Raw genomic sequence first — 24,467 nt, forward strand, 5'->3', positions numbered from 1 at the left:
TGAATCAAATAAAACGTGAGCTGATGTCTAAACCTTAACAGATTTTAAAGCTATTTTCTCACATTTTTAATTCTCTATCCATTCTACCGCAAATAACATCTTAAACCCAACCCTTCATTTACACTAGAAGTCTTAATCAGAAGCATCTTCTATAGACTTATTCTACCTATGTACTACCACAGAGCTTACTTGCTTGTAATAGCCAAACTGACAATTACCTAAGCTTGTCTCCCTTACTGACCTTATCTCTTAAGAACAAACTTCAGAGGAAATGAATGACTATTTGATAAACTGTCATGTTCTTGTGGGCTTGCTGACACAGTTTTTTTTTTTCTGAAGAAAGGTGTACACTTGGAAATATATGTGCATTTTTCTATCTTGACTCAGCATCTTACAGGTATATGTTAGCATGGCAATATTTTAGATATGGCAAGGATATGACCTTTCTGTAAAGGCACAAGCTATTATGTACTGGGAAATAGCAAGAAAGCTTATGCTGGGAGAGAAAAGGTGGAAAAAAAATTATGAATAAAAGGCCAGCACAAGAAGATAGTGGACTGGAAAATTTGACAGTAGCAAACTCAGAAAAGCACTTACCTTTTTCAGGGAATCTGTCCAATAAGATAAGTAATATGGCCCTCATCAACGCTTTCATATATTAATAGCATCTATCTCTCAATATTTTTAAAAATATTTTAAGACAAATTAGGTAAATAAAGCTTTCAAATACTTTATTAAAATATGAAAGACCATTCATGATTCAAAAAGGCTTTTTCAAAAAAGACTCTGGTAAAGAAACATGCAAACATAATTCATATATTTAGGATTATTCCAGAATGAACAAGTTAGAGAGAGTAAAAATTAGTTATGCCTATTAAAATTTAAACCCAAGCCACAAATAAGGAAAAATTATCTAAACATACACATTTGGTTTTGAAAGTCAGCTTTCCGAATTCCTTTACAAGTTAAAGTGATCCTTTTATTTCTAGAAATGGTAAATTGCCCACAATACATGATCACGGCCAACCTCCACCTTTGCACTCCCACTGCATCCATGCTAAATGCTCAGAAGCCAGATCTTGCCAATGCACGGAGAGTAGCTCTGTCTCTCGGCAGTTCATCAAGCTCACCCCCACTCATGTAAAAGCCAGAATTCCGATTTATTAGTTTACAATAGAATTTAGCATTTTCCTACAGACCATGGACCAGAGTATTTATGTTGACTCATTTGGCCTCTAACAACAGATCTACCTGCACATTGGGAACCTCACTTACCATGTGCTTATCACTTTTCATTGTCTTTTTTTTTGTCTTTTCGTGTTACTTTTTAAAATCGTTATTGTTTTCTTGTCCAACTAGACAGTGCACTGCCTAAGCACAGGGACTGGGGGTTTTTACTTCTCTACCTCAGTGCCTATTCTGTTTGTTGAGTGAATGAATTCCAGGAGCCCTGAAACAGCTTGATATATAATCAAATCACAAAAGTCATGAAAATATAAATGTGGCCAAAAAAATATAAATATCTGTCACTGTGTAAAATCTTGGCTCTCAGGTTGCCATCACTTGGAACTGTTGAGAAATAACATAACCATAAGGTTTCCAATGCTCTGGTGGGGCTAATAGGGAGAGCACTTGTAAATCAGCTACTCATGAGCCCAGATGCCGAAGCTTCCTCTCAAAATTAGGTTTTACACGGAGTAGCAACAACCGGGGCAGAGGTAGATGGTAAAAAAAAAAAAAAAAAAAAAAAAAAGTCTATTTCATTGGATTTGTAATGTAATTTCAATTATAACAAACGTTTAGGGCATATTTTAAATTATGGAATTTTTAAACTCCAGATTGGTCTGTGGATTCTACTATCCAATATCAGAACACTAGGCAAGAAGGTTGCTTTCAGAATTAAACAGAAATTCTTCACTCTTTATCTAGTACTTGTTTTAACACACAGTGCACAACTTCAGAAATTCCCCATAAGGGTCTTCACCACCATAACTAGTGGAGAGCATAATACCTAATTAGAACCACGCACGACAAAGACAAGGGACACGAACCAGCTTCCTGACATCTAATCAAGCAAGACATCTTAGAATCAGTAGTTGTCGAATAATATTTCACTAAAAATGGTGCTTTTGAGAAAAACTGAGGGTTATTTTTATTTGTATTTGGCAAGAATTGACATTAATCTTTTATAAGGTATCACTGTGTTTTGAATCATTTCCCGTTCGTAAAAACAACTGAAAATAACCTGTGGAATTCTTTTTTTTCCCAGTCCTCATTTCAAAGCTCCTCATTATCGGCAAAGTCCATTTCAGCTTTTACATCATGCTAGATACTTCCATTACAGGACGATGATGGTTTTAGAAATACATTTGTAACTCACTGAACTGTATTATCTACAATATATAAGACTTAGCATATATTTAAATTATAGAAAATAAAGTAAAGGTATTTTATTTTCCTTCATGGTGCTTTCAGGAAGACATCAGGATCTTCTCTTCTCCCTAAAGAAAAATAATAACAAAAATCAAGAAAAGATAAACTTACAAGCTATAAACTTGAGCGGGTTAACTTGAACTTATAATCAATCATAACATTTCCAACGGCATAAAGCTCACAAAGATACAACACAGTGGTATAGCTCAAGCAACCAGTACTTAAAACTGAGTTGTAGGAGCGCTTGGGTGGCTCAGTCGGTTAAGCGTCCAGCCCTTGATTTTGGCTCAGGTCATGATCTCACAGTTCATGGGATCAACGGCCACATTGAGCTCCACGCTGACTGTGCAGAGCCTGCCTGGGATTCTCTCTCCCTCTCTCTCCGCCCCTCCCTCACGCTCTCTCTCTCAAAATAAATAAACATTAAAAAAAAGAAAAGAAAAAAACTGACTTATAAAGAATGGAATACTGAGCAGAAAGGAATAGTTTGTAACTGTAGTTTGTAATTTGTAAATTGTAGTTCTATTTACATTTCTATTCCAAAGGCTAACTACTCATTAATTTAATTCAGCACTTAAGTCTAATTGTCGGTTTATGGCTAAGCCTTGGTCCCTGTCAAAAAAGGACATAACAACTCATTTTTTTTATCACAGATATGCCTTGTTTCAATCAAGGCATATCCTCTTACTCCAAACAAGTGATTAACCCCTTTCAACAGATGAGTAAACAATCACATATCTGCTAAGTGCAGACATTGTCCGGTATTCTGTCGGTAGCTTGATATATACACTAAAAGAGCTTTGCTCAGGAGATGTAACAATTTGTGCCTATGGCATCATAAAGTGAACTAATTCAATTTCCTTTTGCTATGATAAAATTTCATTAATTCAAGCACCACAAATTCAGAACTTAGGATGGCGTGGGCCAAGCTAACATTAGCTTTTCCATCCCTGAAGGGAAAATACAGTTCACTGAGCAAAGGTAAAGGACGGCCCGGGTGTTTTCCAAACTGTCCCATCTTTCACATTTGTTTGTGTCTGAATCAGTGAAGGGAAACGGTACTTCCGTTTTGACAAAAGGGACTACGGAGAATAAGACAGGAAAGGACGAGTTTGCATGTGGGCTCATAGAATTTGTTATACTTTCCCAGAGTTTTATTAGGAGCGTACAGTATAGCATATTGAAACCATAGCACGTGAGTAGCCCCCTCTCACTTGATTGGCTGGCAATACCCACTGCATGTTTCTTACAGAACTTCCCATAACTCTGTGTTTGTGAATAGGTTAACTTCTAACCCCGAGCCTCCAAACCCTGTCGAAAACTAACAGTAAACCGTACCTGCAGTACCTTGTGCGCTTCTAACTGAGCACTTCTTCTCAACTGGATACTGCAGAGGTATTACAATACCTTGATCTGGCTTCTGAAATGCTGAAATGAGATTTTTTATTTTCCGGAAAAATCTTTTATGGACCCCGGGGGCCGTCTGGAAAATAAAAGGCCGAGCAAATTATTCACGTACCTCCTAATGATACCAGTAGGCCTACGAAATGCGTGAGGGATGCTTAGAAAGGTAACATTTGTGTGACCTGTTCAAATATTTGAAAACATCAGGAAAAAGGAAACAACAACATTTCTAGAAGAGCTTACTTTGGTTGGCTGAACTTCCCTGCAAGAGGAGCTAATGAGCTGTCATTTCAGTTCTCCCGGGGGTGGTATTAGTTTGTACAAGCTCTTGCTCATCGCCCTGCCCTCCCTGCCTGCTACCCATCATACATCCCGAGCCTCTAAGGCTATACAGGCCATTACCCACAATGAATGCACCAACAGAGAGGATGCAGTTAAATACAGAGAAAACACAGATCGTACAGGTCATTAATAAAAAGCCTGAGAAACCAAACAACCACCACCACCACCAACCCATCCTCCCTGTCATCATTCCACAATATAAAATGCTACACAGGAAATTAAAAATTGACTGTAAGGATACACACAACGCACAGCTAGTTAGTCCTTCTCTCTCTCTCCCCTCACCATATGTCCTGCTTCATCCTTCACAGGAAATATTTTCCTCCTCGGGAAACTTCCCTATCCTCCCCAAAACTGCTCTCCGCCAACACTTCACCGTGACAAGGTTTTCTCTCTGACACGAAAATGAAAGACTATCTAAGGTCACCTTTATTTATTTGTTTGTTTGCTTTTGAAGAGATCATTATTTGCAAGTGACTATTAAAATGTGTTCCTTTCCTGACATCAACTCACTTGCAAAGGCACGGCTGAAATCAACAACAATTTCCTGTAAAAGCTGATGAGCCCAGCTTCAGGCATCAGCTCAAAACTGTCATTTTACATAAAATAAAACAGTATTGCTATAAGCGATTGAACAATGACTAGGTTTTTTTTAGAAAGCTGTTTTCCAGCGATTCCATCTGCAAGGCTCTTGAGGTGGGAGCTGTTTGTTTGTTAGCATTTAATGAGAAAAAACTGAAGGCTGGCCTGAAATCTTCAGCCCAACTACACTAAAAGCTGAAGACAGCACGCCGTCTATAGTAACTCCCTCATTTCCTCCACTGGGGTAAGGGATCTTTCTTTGAAAGCATCGAAAAAGTTCTTTTCAGCCTTAAATTAGTGTCACTCACAGGCTCGCACAGCTCGGAGCCTCAGTAGATGTAGAACACTCTCGCACTCGGCTCCACCCCTTGGGTCAAAACACCTTCCCAGAACTCGACTTGAGACCTCATCCAAATCACCACGGCCATTCTTCCAGGGCTCCAAACAGTTTGTGGGCTCCTAGACAGAATCTCTAAATTGCACGGGCAGGTCACAGGCACAAAATACCTCCTTATATCCCCCTTAGAGCACTTTTTCATTTCAAAGCACTTTCCCGTGATTTGCCTCCACTATTTCCTCACCCATTGGCAGTGATTGGCTGATTTGGTTATTCCCATCTGACAGATAAGAAAATGCGAATACAAAGGGATAATTCAGCTTGCCCAAGGTCACACACATAACCAGAAGTAGAATTGGCTCCGGATCCCAGAACCTAGTCTTTTGTCTTTCAAGCCAACACCCACAACAAATTCACCAACAGAGACGATGAGACCAGACAGTTTCTAGAGAAGTTTGAGTCACCAGCCAGAAGAGAAACTATACACTCCCTCAGTGTGGAAATATTTCAAACCACACATCATTTTAGCTGTTCTTGTGGCTTGTAAAACCATTTATCAACAGAAGCATCTTTTTTATGGGGACTTATATGTAGTTAACACTTGATTACCCACACTAACAGAAAGGAATAATAGCACTGGATGTGTAATTTGAATTTGGGATGCAATGTTTTGCTGGCAAATGACTGCCCTAATTTATAGCGTTTTGCTTAGGTTAATAAGGAAAATTATTTAGCATCTACTGATGATCAAATATCCAGAAAAGCCCAAAGGCACTGAAGTCCACGGGGGGAGGTTGGTACATTTTTTTACAGTGTACTGATGACAACGCACATATCAATAAATGATAGTTGATTGTGTGTAGAATTCTCTATATTAACCATTTAGCAAAATTTTAGCTTGAGTCACAAGAGATAAGTTAACACACTAAGCAATGATAAAACCTAAAAGTCTTTCTAAAAGTAGGAATTTACACAATGTGTAGCTTTCATAATTCGGTGGATCCGGGTTCAAATTTCATTCCACTCTTTGAAACAAATCTCAGACTTACTTAGATTTCTAGCACAATCTTTGCGCAGAGGATGGAGTGTTACTGCCATGATTTTTCCTGCAGTATGGCAAACCAAAGCATTGCACCAAAAAGCAGTATAAACATCTGTCATTTAACCAATTTTGAAAACACATTCGCCGTAAGAATTGTACCACTGACAACTCCCATTCTGCCACTGAACTTGGCTATTGTTCAAATTTGCACCTTTCCCATACTGTCATCTCTTTACTTATCCATGGAAACATGCTTTGGATCACAGCTGGTCTTCAATATGCTCTAGAGAAATTTCTTCCAGTCAGGTGATATGAGCTCTGAGAGTACACACTAGTTTAATATTCCCTTAGCAAAAACATAACTACGAAAGCAAATTTAGTAGATGGGAAGAAAATGCAATATGCATTTCAAAAATAAGTCTAAAGCATTTTTTAAAACTGTTTTCCCCTTTGGAGAAAACATGCCAATCTTCTGCTCTCCTGGTGCAGATAATTACAATATTATTATATAAACGGGGTCAAACCAGACAACAGGATGAAAGGACATTTATGTCCAATAAGCCCTTTCTCCCTTAACATGATCATAAGCATGTAACAATCTGCATATGATGTTATACTCGAAATAGAAGAAAACAAATTTAAAGACAAGATTAGCTAAACCCTAATAATTTAAGATCCTTTCCATAGAGTATTCTTCAGCAGCTGAAGGCTACTTCTCTAGGGAGAAGGGCTTTTTCTACTCAGATTGTATATATATATATATATATATATATATATGTACATAGCAACACAATTATGCTTCATAATAAATGAAATTTAATTTCTTATTCAATCATCTCTGCAGCGATACAGAGAATTTTTAAATATAAACAGGTATAGTTTTGATTAGAAATGGTACTGCTTTTCCTCTAATTAGTATTATAGTATTAATTATCTGTGATATAATAACTTAAGTATTAATTGTAATTATTATTAATAATAAATTAAGTATTAATTGTAATTATTATTAACAATAAATTCTTTACTATATAGAGCATCAATGTGTTTGAAAACTTGCCCTCAATTTTCATCTCAGTAGTTCAACACATTTGTCGTCTGCAACTTGGGCTTTCTAGTTTACTGATGAATTTGTAAAGTTGCAGCTATTTAAGTCTAGACTTTAGAATTTCTTAAACACGCAGATTGAATTATTAACAGGAGATATTCCCATTAATGTTTTCAAATCGCTCACAATGAAGTGCTTTCATTATAAGGACAGACTGTTTCTAAGGAGTCCGAAATCAGAGAAAGCATTTGAGGTCAAAAGGTTCAGTTGCTGAGACCTCTACATCGGTGAGATGTGATATACTACCCTGGTACATGGAAATAGATTCATTCTGCAGGCATTACTTGTAATGGCATAGTGACTTTCAAATGTTTTCAAAGCCATCAGAGCCCATTTTTCTCAGGAAATCGTATTCGAGCCCCAGTTGATAAGCAAAACAAAAGTGACCTGCTCAGATCAAAGATGAATCAGCGACCCAAAAGCATACCCATTTATGTCCTCCTCTCTCTCTGGCCCCCACCCCCTGGCAACCCCAAGGCACCCAGGTAGAAGAACCTTAGAATTTTGTGGAGCATACCTTGAAAACCATTGCAATGTTCCCTCTAATTTCATTCTGCCTATCCATGTCCTTCCCACATGGCTCAGCTGGGAGTCTGGCCTCCACATATACAGCAGTCTTGATTACTAATACTTGAAAAATCCTCCCTTCTTTGAATCCCTATGCTAAATAACATAGCAATAAACATATACAATTATGTTGTTCAGCAATTTGGGTGAGGTCACGTTTTTTTAGGGCTTACTGTGCAGGTCCTGTGGCTAAGAGCTTTCTTTATATGCATTATCTCATTTAATCTTCAAAATGAGCCCTATGAGTAAGGAACTATTTTTAGGCTCATTTCACAGATGGAGAGATCTGTTCAAAGAAAAGTTAAGTAACCTGCCCAAGGTCATAGACCTGTCAGGGAGGAGGGGGGGACCAGACCTGGAACCCAGATATCGCTGAAACCAAACTCTGAGCTCTCACATCGTTATTTAATTCATGTTGTATCTATCTCCCTAAGCATATTATAGGCTCTTAGAAAACAGGAGTTCACTTTGTTTAATCCACTATAGAACCAACACACATATTGGTATCATTTGGTAAATAATTGCTTATTTTGTATATGCTTTCCAAAATTTTGCCTAGGCACTAAAATTTTGACACAATCCTTCAACTTTTTTATCTTTCCCGCAAAGTGAGACCATTCTATACAATGGTGGCTGAACAGAACTGGAACAAAAATTCTCTAAAGCCTTCTTAATGATCCATGAACAGTTTTGGGTTGGAGCTTTAGTGATTTGAATTTCATGAATATTTGGGAAATGTAGGATTTGACAACTCTTTTATAAAACCAGCCTAAATTTCAAACACCTCCCTGATATCCCCAGAAGCAAAAAATAAATAAAAGAGCTATACCTCAGCACTCCAAGAACCTGTTTCTGTCTGGGACACTCGGTATGTATAAATGTAACCTTGATACCTGCGAAAGAATAAACCTCCATTACTGAAAAATTCCAAAAGAACAACAGATGCTCTAAATTTGAGCTTAACGATTACATATGAATGTTACATATATTGGGACACACATATATGGTACCATTGCATTCGTAGGAAGAAAAGCTTGGGGGCTCTGATTTGCTTGCATATTATATCTGGCTAATCACAGTTTCCAGAGAGCCTTCTTTATCTTTTCCTTTTTTTAAAATGCATGAGCTCAGAGGGCACGTGGGTGGCTCAGTTAGTTAAGCGTCTGACTCTTGATTTCAGCTCAGGTCATGATCTCACGATTGTGAGCTCGAGCTCCATATCGGGCTCTGTGCTGAGCATGGAACCTGCTTCAGATTATCTCTCCTCTCTCTGCCCATCCCCAGCTCACATACTCCCTCTCTCTCAAATAAAAATAAAATAAAATAAAATAAAATAAAATAAAATAATCTTCTTTATCAAATTTTTTAACGTTTATTTATTTTTGAGACAGAGAGAGACAGAGCATGAATGGGGGAGGGGCAGAGAGAGAGGGAGACACAGAATCGGAAGCAGGCTCCAGGCTCCGAGCCATCAGCCCAGAGCCCGACGCGGGGCTCGAACTCACGGACCTCGAGATCGTGACCTGAGTCGAAGTCGGACGCTCAACCGACTGAGCCACCCAGGTGCCTCATAATAATCTTCTTTATTAATAACATAACAACATAACATAACATAACATAACATAACATAACATAACATAAAATAGGGGTGCCCGGGTGGCTCAGCTGGTTAAGCCTGTAACTTCAGCTCAGGTCATGATCTCACAGTTCGTGAGTTCAAGACCCATGTCAGGCTCTGTGCTGACAGCTCAGAGCCTGGAGCCTGCTTCGGATTCTGTGTCTCCCTCTCTCTCTGCCCCTTCCATGCTCATGCTCTGTCTCTCCCTCTCTCAAAAATAAATAACATTAAAAAAATTTTTTGTAAGCAATAAAATAAAATAAAATGTGGGAGTTCATACTCTTAAGGATTTGTCTAGTTGAGAGACGTTTTGGACAAGAAGAAGCTAGAGACCTGTTGTAATTGGTAAAAATCATGAATTATTAAGTAGATTTAACAAGGTGTCATCAAATTATTTTTAAGTACATATGGAGCCTTAAGGTGAAAAATATTTCACTGGGATAAGGTAGTGCAAGGTCCACTTAATAGTAATAATAATTATTATTATAAATATAATTAATATAATACTGTATTTCCACAATATTACTATTATGGCTACTTTACAATATAACATAGTAAGAATTGTAATTTCAATTCAAAAAATGTCCTGCTAAAGTACTTGAAAGCAGCTTGTCCTTTAGATGGGGTAAATATTCTCCCCCATCACTGAGTGTGTAAGCATACTGTATATCTGTATAATTGATGCCAAGAGTTTTATTTTATTTTATTTTTATTTTGGAGAGAGAACGCAAGCAGGGAAGAGCGGCAGAGAGAGAAAGAGAATCTCAAGGAGAGATTCAGCGTGGGGCCAGATGCGAGGCTTAATCCCACCACCCCGGATCATGACCTGAGCTGAAATCAAGAGTCAGACACCCAACCGACTGAGCCACCCAAGCGCCCCTCTTCTTCTCATAAGGCTACCAATGCTATTGGATTATAGCCCCACCTGTATGGCCTCATTTAACCTTAACTATATTCCAAAGGCTTATCTCCAAGTGCAGCCACATTGGGGGTTAGGGTTTTAACATATGAATTTGACAAGGATACAATTCAGTCCATAGAACATGAATTATCTCTTTTGGACACCACAAAAATCCTATGACCTTTATACTGTGAAATTAATTTTATAGATGAGGGAACCAAGACTTTGAGAAGCTAAGTAACTAAAACCACACTAGAGACCAAGCAACAAAGATGGGATTTGAATCAGGCCTGTTTGACTCTAGAGCCCCAGCTCTTGGTCCCCATACTATAATGGATGTAGGTTATTGATTATATTTTAGTATCTATGATAATGCTGTTTAATTTGCCTAACAAACCTTTACTTCATAGAAAAGTAGGGTAAACTTTGTTCCGAATTATTTCAAAGTTTGAATATTAATATGGATCCAATTCTCTGAGTCAACAGAATTTTATTTTATATGTTTTCTGATTGTTACTCTTAGGTACAAGTTTGGGTCAATATAAATCATTGGTTCGAATACATGCTACACTCTGGTAAGAAAAAATAGTATTTGGGGCACCTGGGTGGCTCAGTCGGTTGAGCATCTGACTCTTGATTTTGGCTCAGGTCACAATCCCAGGGTTATAGGATCGAGTCCCACATTACTCCCCATGCTGGGTGTGGAGCCTGCTTAAGATTCTCTCTCTCCCTCTCCCGTGGCACCTCTCCCCAGCTCACACTCTACATACATACATACATATATTTAAACTTTAAAGAACAGATGATTCTAAAGCATTCCAGACAGAAGGTCATCCTTGAATAACTGACCTCACTTACCATCAATTCCCTTTAGAACTAAAAGTCCTTAAATATGCGGATTAAATTACTATATCTTTAATCAATATTCATCAGTGCTGATTACCTAAAGAACAAAAAAAAATACTTCTAAAAGACTATAACCCGTTTCATCCGATTTGTGAAACCAAAAAAATCAATTTAATTGCTGGTGTGGTTACAGGAAATGTTTCATTTTCATTATGAAGGTTTGCCAGCATCTTTAGATCACATATAAAATAGCTTGATATATGCATATATAAAAAACATGCTAAGTAAATATAAAATATTACATTGTTAAAGTCTTTTGTTTTTTTGAGCAATAAAATCCACCTCGAAACCCTCCAATTTCAGTAAGTACTCTACAGGGAACAAGGTGAGGGCTTTGATTTCCATTTTTCACCATGGGAACTCAAAACATAGGGCTTTAAGTGATTTTCTTAAAGTCACAGAGCAAAATGGAGACAGAAGCAGAGAAACAACATAGGTCCTTAGTTCCATTTTTCCTATGGGAAACGATTAAGGGCAGTAATTCGGTATCATTAAAGATGATATGGAAATGCATTATTTAAAATCTCAGCACTAATGCAAGCAAAATTGTAAGTGACCAGTTTTCACTTTCTAAAACAGTGAGCCTCTAAAACATACAAAGAATCTATCTCCCTACTATCATTCATCTTCATTTAGTCAAAATAAATGAGTCTGTTTTGAAAATTGTTTCCTAACGAATCTGATCTTATCTCACTTTCAGTTAAGCAGCAAGAACCTGAGTACCACTTCAAAAGCCCTTCCCTCCTTCAGTCTCTGAACAACCTAATGTCAGTGGCACCTAAGACTTCTTGTGATTAACCCACCTAATATTAACAATTTCCTACTCCCCCGCCGCTCAGATTTCTGAATGAGCAGAATCGGTTCACCTCTCAGATAAGCCAGTAGTTCATCTCTTCCACTTTCATGTCACTGAGGGAACTGACCCAGATCCCCTGTGTCAACTCTTGTTACCCTAAGGTCGTGGATGGAAGAGCTCTAAAACAGTGCCATCCAAATTACATTCCCAGGGTAATAACATCAGCATCACCTGGGAACTTGTTAGAGATGCAGGACCTCAGGCCCTGCCCCAGAACTGCCGAATCAGAATCTGTACTTTAACAAGATCTCCAGGTGATTTGTAAGAACGTTCCAGTTACAGGCGGATTAAAATGCAAAGAGAATGCCCACACCTATGGGATTATTGATGGCAATTTCTGCAAAGTCAAACTGGCTTCTTTCCACTCGCCGAGGGCACTTCTGTGCCACCGCCTCCGTAGTCAGTCTCCGCTTTAAGAGCGCAGAGAATTCAGAGGACACTTACCGTGATGAGCACTGAGTAAGGTACAGAAATGTTGAATCACTATATCGTACACCTGAAACTAACATAACACTGCATGTCAATTATACCTTCAATAGGAAAAATTTTTAATTTCAAAATAAATTGTTTAAAAGAAAAAAAATAAATATAAGCTGAAGCTTTTTCAATGGTTTCAAAAGGCTCCACAGAGCAGTGTTTCTGAACCGCTGACTTCTTCTTTTCCAACAAAATTTCATGGTTTTGTTTTCTGTAGCTTGAATTATGGAATGATCATTTTATAACATAAAATTAAACCAAAATACTGAATATGTTTTTTTCAAACGATGCATACTCTCTCCCTGTCCACTGAAAAACTGCTGTTCTAGGAAATAAAGTTATAATAAGAGCTATAAAACCGTGCATATTTTCGACCCACTGAACGACCTTGCTTATCTTCACACACTCCAAGGAATCAAGGGACAAAGCAGTTTCATAAAGATTTTCATAGTAGTTCTATTTTAATGGTGAAAAAAATAGAATTAACCTAAGTACCCCAAAATAAGGAATGTTATTCAAAATAAGAAAATGGTAACAGAAAGAACCATTCAAAATTATACCAAAATTCAAAGGGATTAGAGCCCTCTTATATTTTTCAAAGAATGTTAAGCACATGGATTATGTTAATATAAAATTATGGTATGTGAAAGAAGATCCATGGAGATCCATGGAGACCCCACTCCGATTACAACTATTCAGACCCATTCCTGTATGTATACAAACTGGAAGTAAATTTAAACTCATATAAATGCATCCTTGCATATTAATTTTTCCTATAAAGTTATATGTGACTAATAACATTTTTAAAAATTTTTTAATGTCTATTTATTCTTGAGAGAGAGAATGACAGAACACGAGCAGGAGGGGGCAGAGAGGGAAACACAGAATCTGAAGCAGGCTCTGGGCTCTGAGCTATCAACACAGAGCCTGACATTGGGGCTCGAACTCACAGACCACGAGATCATGACCTGAGCCAAAGTCAGTCGCTTAACCGACTGAGCCACCCAGGCACCCATGACTAATAACATTGTTTAAAGAAAAATTAGCAAAATTATGATTTCGTGCTTTAGAAACCTAGTCTAAGCAAGTTACAAATCAGAAAAATATAATTTATTTTTTCAAACTGTTGCATCCCTTTTTTTCAATTTTTTTAAATGTTTTTATTTATTTTTGAAGGAGAGAGAGAGAGACAGAGCATGAGCGGGGGAGGAGCAGAGAGAGAGGGAGACACAGAATCTGAAGCAGGCTCCAGACTCTGAGCTGTCAGCACAGAGCCCGACGCAGGGCTCGAACTCACGAACCGTGAGATCATGACCTGAGCCGAAGTTGGACGCCCAACCTACTGAGCCACCCAGGTGCCCCTGTTATATCCCTTTTAGGATTATCTTTCTTCTGACTCTTTCCATTGATACAGACAAACTAAGAATGTGGTGTAATTTTAACCTCCTTGCTCCACCAAATCTTTGTCGGACTTGTTGATTAGCCTGGAATTCAAAATCTATCATGAAGAAAAAAAGCTAGAAAACGAATAATTGGTAGACAACAGCAGAGGTTTTTTTGTTGCTGTTATTGTCATTAATTTTCTTCACAAATACTTTGCATTTTAATGACTACAAAGCATGTGTTGATTCAGCCCCAGCCAAAATTAAAATTTGCCTTTATTTTGTCAAAAGTTGTCCCAACCCTTAAAAAAGTGCCCTGGTTAGAGATGAATGAGGGTGCCTGGTTGGTTCAGTCGGTAGAGTATCCGACTCTTGAACTCAGGGTCATGAGTTCAAGCCCTATGTTGGGGGCAGAGATCACTTAAAGAAATGAATGAGAAGAAAGCAACCTGGTTTATTACTTATTTTCTCAAAGGGTCAGCGTTGGGGACAGACCTTGGTTTAGAACTAACAAAACCACATCAATTCCTTCTTTATACCACTTCAAGGCCTACAGAGAAGAAAAAGTTTAGCTACATCTGACTCCTTCATGCTTACAAAATAATGCTTAATGCTATGTGCAAAATTCAAGGCACAATTATAATGTGACTGATTTTTTTAACAAATATTTCAGAACTTTTATACCCAGAAAAATGTTATCCTATAGAAAGCCATCATTATTGAGACTATACTCTGATTCAAGAAATTTCTGAATTTCCTATGGTTCAATCTTCATTTTTTTCAGAGTGAACTTGAATTTTCAGAACCATCAAGTCATTCAGCTTCAACTCTGGTGGGAAAAATATGTAAAACCAGTTTCGATTAGTCATGACAATAAATATCACGTCTTCTTCCCCTTAACTGCCACATAACATACATATTTATGTATTCCTACGATGTTCTAACTTTGTATTGCAATTATTTGTAGACCTTTTATTTATAGTAACAAACACCTACTACATGTTAGCTTTATAAATATTAACTTGTGTAATAATCCTCTGCGGATTATTAACCCTATTAGGTAAGTACTATTATTATTACCATTTCCCTTTTCACAGATAAGGAACCTGAGATACAGAAAGTTTAAGTAACTTGCCCAAGGTAAAACAGCTAGTTTTACAAAGTTGGGATGCATACCCAGAGTCTGGCTGAAAGATCTATGCTGCCCCTCTCATATCAGAGGGAATGAATTAATACATTGGTGTTAAGATGATTCCAAAAGCACAAGTCTCAAAAAGGGAGGGAACCTTCTTGGCCTCAGGGCCGGAGGCAAACATTGAGGGGGAGAACGAAAGAAGGGGCTGGAGGGACAAGGCCAGTTGAGGAGAGCCCAAAAAAGGTTGACCCAGACTTCTCCTTCACTTAGGCAAATGACATCCTCAGATTAATCTTGCAACTTCAATTTTGCATTGTCAACCAGAATCAGCACTTGATTTGCTGGCCTATGAAATGTCCATTGATGTAGGGGATGTAACTTTAATCCTAGGCTGCCTTTCAGGCTTGCTCTGCCATTAATAGATTTACTCAGAACATCCAAAATAACTCTGGTGACCTAAATTATCATGAAGATAAATGCGGCACCAACACATATATCCAACTGTATTCAAAAACTCACTGTAAATTAAGTAATCATTTCTCATTCTTTTGAGTTCTTTGCTACAATGTTCCCCTCTATTGCAACTGGTAAACTGGAATTTGATTTCGTCACTGCTCCTTCCCCTGTTTCTCCAGTTCAGTGGTTTGATAGGCACTTTATTCCCAATCATCCCTTTAATCTCAAAGGACAAAAAGATAATTATCCTTTTATCCAAAGCCATACATGTCAAGTGACTTCATTATGTGCCCTTGTAAAGAATATAATAGCATTTCTGCTTCCAAATCTTCCATCAGATAGGTAGCAAGCAAAGTCAGGGATGTACAGAAGAATGCTACTTATGGAAATAAACCATTTCTGCAAACTAATTATTTTAAATATCTTAAACTGGTTTTTCTCTTATCACCATCAAACTATCCCACTGGGCATTTAGGACTTTCCCCATGGCTGTCTGCATTGAGGGTAAGAAGAGAAGGACTGTGAGAGTTCATGTGTACATACCTCAATGAAAAGAAAATATACATGGAAAACCAAAAAGAATAAACTAAACTACACTAAAAGAGGGGCACCTGGGTGATTCAGTCGGTTAAGCGTCCAACACTTGATCTCGGCTCAGGTCATAATCTCACGGTTCAGGGTTTGAGCCCCACATCAGGCTCTGCAATGGCACAGAGCCTGCTTGGGATTCTGTCTCTCCTTCCCTCGGCTCCTCCCCTGCTCGTTCTTTCTCTCTCTCTCAAAATAAAAAAAATAAACTTTAAAAAACTACCCTAAAATAAAATAAAACCTACTTACATTAATAAGAGCACTTTTAGTATATCGGATGAACATAAGAAAAATATGCCAAGTCAGTAACTTTCTTAAGCAACAGAAGAATATGGTGGAAAAAGAAAATCCCATTTATGATAGAAACAAAAAAAAAAAACGTGACGCACACATTCATACCCACAATGATTAGAAATACATTTTTAAAAATGTGCAAGACCTATAAAAAGAAAACTACAAAACCTTATTGATAGATACAAATTTTTTAAATTAAGAAGTGGAGAGATGTATCAGGTTTCTTGATGGGAAGACTACATTCTTTAAAGATGACAATTCCTCCTTAATTTATTAAATGAGTTTAATGTAATCCCAATGGGATTTTTTAAATTAAAAAAAAATTATTCTAGATTGCATCTCAAAGAACCAACAAGTAAGAACAGCAAATAATTGGGGCACTTGGCTGGCTCAGTCGGTGGAGCTCGTGACTCTTGATCTCGGGGTTGTGAGTTTGAGCCCCACATTGGGTGTGGAAATTACTTAAAAATAAAATCTTTGGAAAAAAATAAGAGCAAATAATTGTTTAAATGTATTAAACTTTATCATACTATAGTGTTAGCAATACAAGAATAATAGATCAGTTAAGCCAAATAGTCGGGAAACAAGAACTGCTATATGTCAGAGTTTAATATATGGTAAAGTAGGCTAGGAAGTTGATGGGGAATGGAAGTTCTATTTACAATTATATTGTGACAATTGTTAGCTATTTTGAAACAAACTCAAATTAGATCCTTTCCCCACATCAAAATGAAGTTCCACATGGAATCAAAGAGTAAACTAACCAAACCATAAATTGAACACAAAAACTGAAGTGAAGTTTTAGGACATCTCTGGAGGAGAAAGAACTTTCTAGGCTGGGAAACAAAGGAAGACACTAAACACAAAGAAAATGAGCAACAGATTTAACTACTAAATGTTAACTTGTTTGAGATGGCTAACACTAAACTGAGGAAAGATACTTGCAACACATCAACGATTTGTATATAAAAATTAATAATGTGTTAAGAAAAATAGTAAGATCCAAATGGTTAAATGGCAAGGTACACAAAGAGCCAATTTATGAACAAGGAAATACAACAGCTTACCAACCATAGAAAAGACACTCACTAAACAAAGAAATATGAAATAAAGAGTAAGACACCAAGTTTCAAGGAAAATTTCTGTTAACAAGAATACCCATTTCTAGGGAGGGGAGGGTGAAATGGACACTCTCACGCATTACTGGTGAGCATATATATAAACTTGCATAACCATTTAGGAAAAAGTATTTGGTGATCATGCATATATCAAGAATCCTAAGCTGCTAATGTTTCCTGACCTAGAAATTACGTATCTTGAAATTCACTATAAGGAAGTAATCATACATACAAGGAAATCTTTATGGACTGAAACATGAATCATGAGGACATAACAGCAAATAAAAATGGAATGATCCAAATGTCTAATAATAGATGACTGGTTAAGGAAAATATAGTACATTTACTGGCTGACCTATCATGCAACCATTAAAAATAATGTCTTAAAATCATTTGTAAGAACATTACATATGAATGGGGTTTTTTTCATGTTAAATGGAAAATGCAGTAGAATACAATACTGTAAGAGCACATGTGTGTTTACAGAGCAATTTATTAAAATAAGAAAGAAGATTCACTTAATTTTCAACAATTGTCTGTAGCTTATAAAACTACAGATGATTTCCCTCATTTCCATTCTCTACATTTTTCAAATTTTCTATAATATGAAAAGGTATTAGGATCTATTTTTTTTTTTTTTAATTTTTTTTTTTTTTCAACGTTTTTTATTTATTTTTGGGACAGAGAGAGACAGAGCATGAATAGGGGAGGGGCAGAGAGAGAGGGAGACACAGAATCGGAAACAGGCTCCAGGCTCCGAGCCATCAGCCCAGAGCCCGACGCGGGGCTCGAACTCACGGACCGCGAGATCGTGACCTGGCTGAAGTCGGACGCTTAACCGACTGCGCCACCCAGGCGCCCCTTTTTTTTTTTTTTTTTTTTTTTTAATTTTTTTTTTAGGATCTATTTTTAATAGACTCATTATACAAAAAACTAGATTTATTTATTGAAAATAACCAAAAGGAAAACTCACTTTAAAGGAAGGTGAACAACTCTATCAATGGAAAACACCTTCAGTACTTTATAAGATTCAATTTTCCAAAACTGAACCTAGGAAAAGGCTCAGAACCAGGGAAAGGAGCAAACGTTGTTTGAAAGTGTAGAGTACAGTTTGAAAGGCCCATGTAATGTGTTATTTCTACAATAGAAATACAAAAACTAAAACTCAGCCAAACCTTCTTGGATAATGGGAAAAAACAAAACACAAAATGAAAAACTACTCTGAGTGAACTCCACAATCAATTCATGTTTGTTAGCTAGATCTTGTTGTTCATGAGTATATGACACCATTTACATTGTTATTTCTGCTGCACATCATAAGCGTACAGGTTTTGGTTTGAAATGAGTACGTGGTTTATTTCAAGATAAAATTTGATGATTGTTACTACGGCGTAGTACTAAAATGGGGGCATGAAATTTTTATGTTTATCAAAAGGGACCCTTGGCTCAGAAAGATTGAGAAACTTTCATAAAAGACAATGTACCCTTGTGTCTTCCCTCTGTAGCTCGGTCTGGCAATCACACTCTAAGACTTTGAGGCCCCAGTGTGTCCATCAAAAGACATGCTAGGGGACTCCCAATTTGCCTACTTTATTCTGCAACTTCATAGGGAGGTTTGCATGGAGAACTAAGAGTCGTAAAAACTGAATTTATGCAAGATTCACTTTGGGTAAAAACTTAAACGGTTAAGAATTTCCCACCCTGCCTAAATTAATTCCTTCCGCGGCCTTGGCCTACATGGGCAAAGGGCTAAAGTTGTCCTCTCTTTTGCAAATTTTACCAACAGCTCTCATGCAGAAGGTAGGCACACATTACGATTCCTATTTAACAGCTATGGAGACCAAAACCCACAGAAGTTGAGTGACTTCCCCAGAGTCCACACCCTGGCCTCCTGAGTATCAGCCCAAAGCTCTTTGCAGTAAAGAAGACTATTTGCCATGGCAATTCATTTGTTGATTCAAAAATATCTACCGTGTGTCTATTATGTGCCTCATAATGGCTACTATGTGCTAGGTTGTGTTCCTGGTGCGGGAGACAACGTCCCTGCCTTCACTCAGTTTCCATTTTTGCGAAAGAACACAGCAATACAGAAGTAAACAAGCAAATGGCAGATAGTTTAAAGCTCCTTGGAGAAAAATAAAGTGATAGGGTATGACAGGCACAGAGAGGGTGGTCAAGGAAGTGGTCTCTGAGGCAAGAGGCAAAAGTAACAAGCTGTAGGGGCACCTGCGTGGTTCAGTCGATTGAGCGTTTGGCTTTTGATTTCGGGGAAGGTCATGATCCCAGGGTCGTGGGATCAAGCCCTGCATGGGGCTCCATCCTGAGTGTGGAGCCGGCGTAAGATTTGTTCTCTCCCTCTGCCCCTATTCCCACTCTCTCTCTCTAAAATTAAAAAAAAAAGTAACACACTGTGGAGCTCCTCAGAGCCAAGTTAAGTTTTTTTTTAACCTCTAGTTTAAGGGGTTCATTACCTCCCTTGTCAGCTTCTCTAAAGAAGCCCCTTTTGTTTGCCCACTCATTCCTCCACATTCTTTTGATAAGAAAAGAGCCTAAGAAGACTAGTTGGCTTTCGCTGACCTACCTATCCCAGTTTCCACTGGGCAAAAACAATAATGTAAGCATACCATAAAGATTTGAGCCCAAGACTAGTATCAAAAAGACAATAAATACCAAGTGTTGGCAAGGGTGTGGAGAGAAGGGAACGCTCCTGCACTGTTGGTAGGAATGTAAACCGGTGCAGCTCCTATGGGAAACAGTATGGAGGTTCCTCAAAAACAGAATAGAAATACCACGATCCAGTAATTCCACTACTGGGTATTTACCCAAAGAAAACAAAAACACTCATTCAAAAAAAATATATATATGCCCCCTATGTTTATTACGTTATTTACAATAATGTGTTTACAATCGCCAAGATATGGAAGCAACCCAAGTGTCCATCAACAGAATAAAATACAGAATAAAATCTTGCCATTTGTGACAACATGGACGGACCTAGAGGGTATTACGGTAATGAAATAAGTCAGGCAGAGAAAGACAAATACCGTATGATTTCATTTATATGCGGAATCCAAAAGACAAGACAAACCTAATCTTAAACACAAAGAACAAGCTGGTGGCTGCCAGAGGGGAGAGAGATGGGGGGGATGAGCAAAATAGGTGAAGGGGATGAAGAGGTACAAATTTCCAGTTATAAAATAAATAAGTCACGGAGATGAAAAAGCACAGCACAGGGAGTACAGCCAACAATATCGTAATAACTTTGTATGGTGATGGATGGGGACTACACGGATCGCGGTGAGCATTTTGTAATGCACGGAATTGTCAAACCACTATGCTTTTACACCCGAAACTAATAGAACATCGTATGTCAACTGCATCTCAAAAGGAAAAAAAAAAAAATATCCGAGCCCAAGAGATTCACCTGCTTCCACGTATTTCTCTTGAAGCCTGTAGAATCAATGTATTTAGCATGGCCCGAGAGTTACCACATGCATGGCTTGACCACGTGAAAAAAGAAAAAACGATAAACAGCGAAAATCGTCTAATAACCACCTCAGTAGGATCTCTCTTCACTGACCCAGAAAGTACTTCACAATCTTGCAGTGTCTCATTAGGTATCAAAATTACTACCAAGCCCGTTCCTTCATTTTGTTTCCGACTAGAACCTACTACGCAGCGTAGGTGTTTTCATGGGTGTTTTTATTCTGCTGACAAAAAAAGTGATGGAGCTAGGTCCTTCCTTAGAAATGCCCCACGAGCACTGAAAGAACTCAACTGAAAGCAAATACAAAACTAATAACGCTAGCTTATACTTCCCGAGCATTTATGATGTGTCAGGCCCAGTGCTAAATTCTTCACCGGCATTATCGCATTTGATCCTCCCTATGCTAGGAGGTAGGTAGTATTATTATACCCATTTTATGGACAAGAAAAGTGAGGCACTGAGAGGTTAACTTGCCACCGTCACAGGCCTACCATCAGACTAGCGCAGGATTGCTAGATCCTGACCCTGACCCCGGAGCCCTGGAGCCAAGACGAAGGTGCATTTGATTCAAAATGGGTGTTAGACTAAGGCATGCCTAGGTAAAGGGCAGAGCTGAATCATAACAAGGGTGTTTTCCCTCCATGCCCTTTACCACTCCTGTTAGTCCTAGCTTTTTCTCAAGAAGGGTCCTACTTCTGGAACCCCATGCCCCCACACACAGCTCCTCTAAAGGAAGCTAAGTAAGCAGATGCAGAGAGGGAGCTTTCCTTACAAACACACCCCTCTCAGCACCGCGACCCAACAGGCATTGCACTCTAAAAGTAAGATTTTGTTTCTTAGTCTTCTTCCTCTCCCTGTCCTCTTCCTTTGGGAGGACGCCTCCAATTCCATTTACGGAGGTCTGGAGAGAGCCCTTTCCTTTTCCCAGGAGCTGGTGGCCCCCATTCTGGCCAGTCCACCATCCCAGGGCTCCACCTTGCAGGCCTCGACTAGAGGTCAAAACGGGAAGTCGGGAGCCTGGATCATTCTCGAAGCAAAGGAAATTCTAGGCTGTGTTTCCCCACCCCAAAGGGCATTCTCAGCAGCTGCCACAAAAGACCAGGGGGTGGCCCTTCTGGAGAGTGAGGGCCGGGGGAGTGAAATCCTCAGTGAGGGGCCTAAGCCAAAGTGTGGTCCGCCACCGACCTAGGCTGGACCTGAGGAAGGCCTCGGGGCCATCATGTGGTCAGTGGAGGAGGCCTGGATGTCGCCTGCCACCGCCTCCCGCCCACACCACCCGTGCGCCCCCAAGCAGGTGCCCTCTTCGGGCCCGGCGCCCCCCCCACCCAGGCCACCGCGACCTACTCACAGCACACACAGGCAGTACACGCCCGGGACACTCTCGCTGTCCCTCAGCAGATAGCTGCCGTCCAGACCCGTGGCCAGCAGGAGCTTCTCCCCCGTCTCCCGGCTGATTTTGCCGTGGTACACGGCCACCGCGTCCATGGCCTGGGGGACTCTCGGGCCGCTGAGGCGACGGACGGTGCAAGGCAGATGTCACGACCGCTGCTGCAAGCCGGGCGCGAGTCAGCCACCTGACTCCCAGTTCAGCCAGATGTGCAGAAAAAGAGAGAGGAGCTCCCCAACAACAGGATGTTGTCTATCTGCCTTAAAACCTCCTTCTCACACTTCAATGAAAACCAGCTCAGCAATTTAGAAGCTTGGTTATTGCCACAATGTTCGATCCCCCTCCCCGCCCCCACCCCCCCCCCCCCAACACAGGGTTCAGAAGGACAGGGGAGGCCCGCTGGAAGACGGTCCTTGCAAGATTTGGGGGTGGACTACCAAGGCGGACCCTCGCACACAGGCAGGAATGCTTGCTAATGCTTCCGTTCTTGCATTTTTCCCAGGGGCCACCAGGGATGACTTAGCTTAACTAGTCCTCAAAGAGATTGATGATAGAGGCAACTTGTACATGGCCTTCATGCCAGGCGGAGACATGCTGACAGAGAATGAAAGAACCAAAAGCTCTCAGACCAAAGCACAGAAACTAGCAGTGCTATCGGTGTGCAGTCACTACCGAGCACAGCCAGGAGGCTGTTCCACAGTCACAAGTAGTAGGTGAAAAGCCAACGTGGGGCAAGTCTCCTTTTCGAGTCTTCCTACTCCTCTCGAGTGATACTGATCTTGAGCAAATACTGATTTTTCCTCCTTTCTTGTCTGAGATCCCAGAGTGCTGATGGAGAAACAAAAATCAGCCTATGTCCGAAGGTGTTCCAGATTTTTTGATCTGATGAGACTTCGATGTGAGAATGAATCATTTCATTTGGTGCTTTGTCTTTATGTGGACTCGTATATGCCCTTTGACATACAGGGCCCACCTTTCAGCATTCAGGGCATAGAGCTTGTTTTAAATCGTATTGCAAGTGTTTATTATTGTATCCTCTGTTGTCAACAGAGTATGTTTTTTCCTCAGTTGATGCTAAACTATCATTCATTTCTTAAAACCTTTCAACCTTTCAGAGAATTTCCTTCTCTGAAATAAGGCATCGCTTCTATTTTAAAACAAGCTGTTAAGTAATATTTCCCCCAAACTTCCTCCTCTTTCACTGGGATAAGACTTTGTTTAATGCTTGAAACTGGATGGCCTTCTCCATTCTTCCTTTTGATTATGTAAAATACTTGTAAAGTTGGAATTTAAATAACTGAAGTCATGTGTCTGTTGTATCTCTTCCACAACTTCAGCTCCTAGTTCCTTGTGAACGTGGCGAGGCCGTGAGCTCAAGGTTGAGAGAACAATTTTTAAATCCTCACATGCCCTACTAATGGATCAGGTGCATGGGGCTGCCTTGTACCAAAGCCAGACTTTTGTCTGCCGCCCGCTAGGTTTGAGAACAATCGTCTGAGATTTCAGTGGCAGCTAGTAGTGACTCAGCTTTTTCTTTTCTTTTTCTTTTTTTTTTTTTTTTAAGTAAGCTCTACCCACCGACATGGGGCTCAAACTCACGACCTGAGATCAAGAGTCGCATGTCCTAGCGACTGAGCCAGCCAAGCACCTCGTGACTCTCCTTGATTGGAGCATACCCAACCTTAGAATCCATCAACCTTAGTAGATGAAGTGTAAGCATAAGCCTCTTACAACACCAAGAATAAACAAAGAAAATAAAACAGCATTCAACATGATATTTGGGGATAGCTCTGGGGTATTGAGCCAGGATTGGCTCCTCATCTTTCTGCCTCACTTGTTTATGGTCAAGTCCACTTCTCACCCTTCTTCATGCTTCGGGTCAAGGAAGAAATCGATCTAATAAGTGAACGCATACACCAATGTTAAGGCCTCGAGAAGTTAACCCACCCTGAACTCTTTGTATTTTGAGCTGGCAAATGATTAGTTCAGAGTTCATCACAATGGTGGAATTTTGAACACGAAAGGAGGACATAGGAAAGGGGAGCCAGGC

At 39.3% G+C, this 24,467-nt stretch overlaps 1 protein-coding gene across 2 annotated transcripts; it reads right to left on the reverse strand.

Annotated features, from left to right (window-relative positions):
* Nucleotides 1–1,295: 1,295 nt before the first annotated feature.
* Nucleotides 1,296–22,716, reverse strand: SH2D1A (SH2 domain containing 1A). Of its 2 annotated transcripts, XM_081793550.1 has the most exons (5): nt 22,379–22,716; nt 20,968–21,042; nt 8,642–8,705; nt 3,772–3,916; nt 1,296–2,501 (listed from the first exon to the last, which is right to left on the reverse strand). In XM_081793550.1, exons 1-5 carry the CDS (start codon nt 22,513–22,515, stop codon nt 2,461–2,463), a joined length of 462 nt encoding a protein of 153 aa, XP_081649676.1. In that variant the 5' UTR covers nt 22,516–22,716; the 3' UTR covers nt 1,296–2,460. The 2 variants fall into 2 exon arrangements, with proteins under 2 accessions (XP_081649676.1, XP_081649677.1); XM_081793551.1 differs by lacking the exon at nt 20,968–21,042 and having other exon boundaries at nt 22,379–22,707.
* Between the last annotated feature and the right edge of the window lie 1,751 nt (nt 22,717–24,467).

Source organism: Panthera onca, chromosome X, assembly GCF_046562875.1.
Source record: "Panthera onca isolate mPanOnc1 chromosome X, mPanOnc1 haplotype 2, whole genome shotgun sequence".
Classification (NCBI taxonomy): domain Eukaryota; kingdom Metazoa; phylum Chordata; class Mammalia; order Carnivora; family Felidae; genus Panthera; species Panthera onca.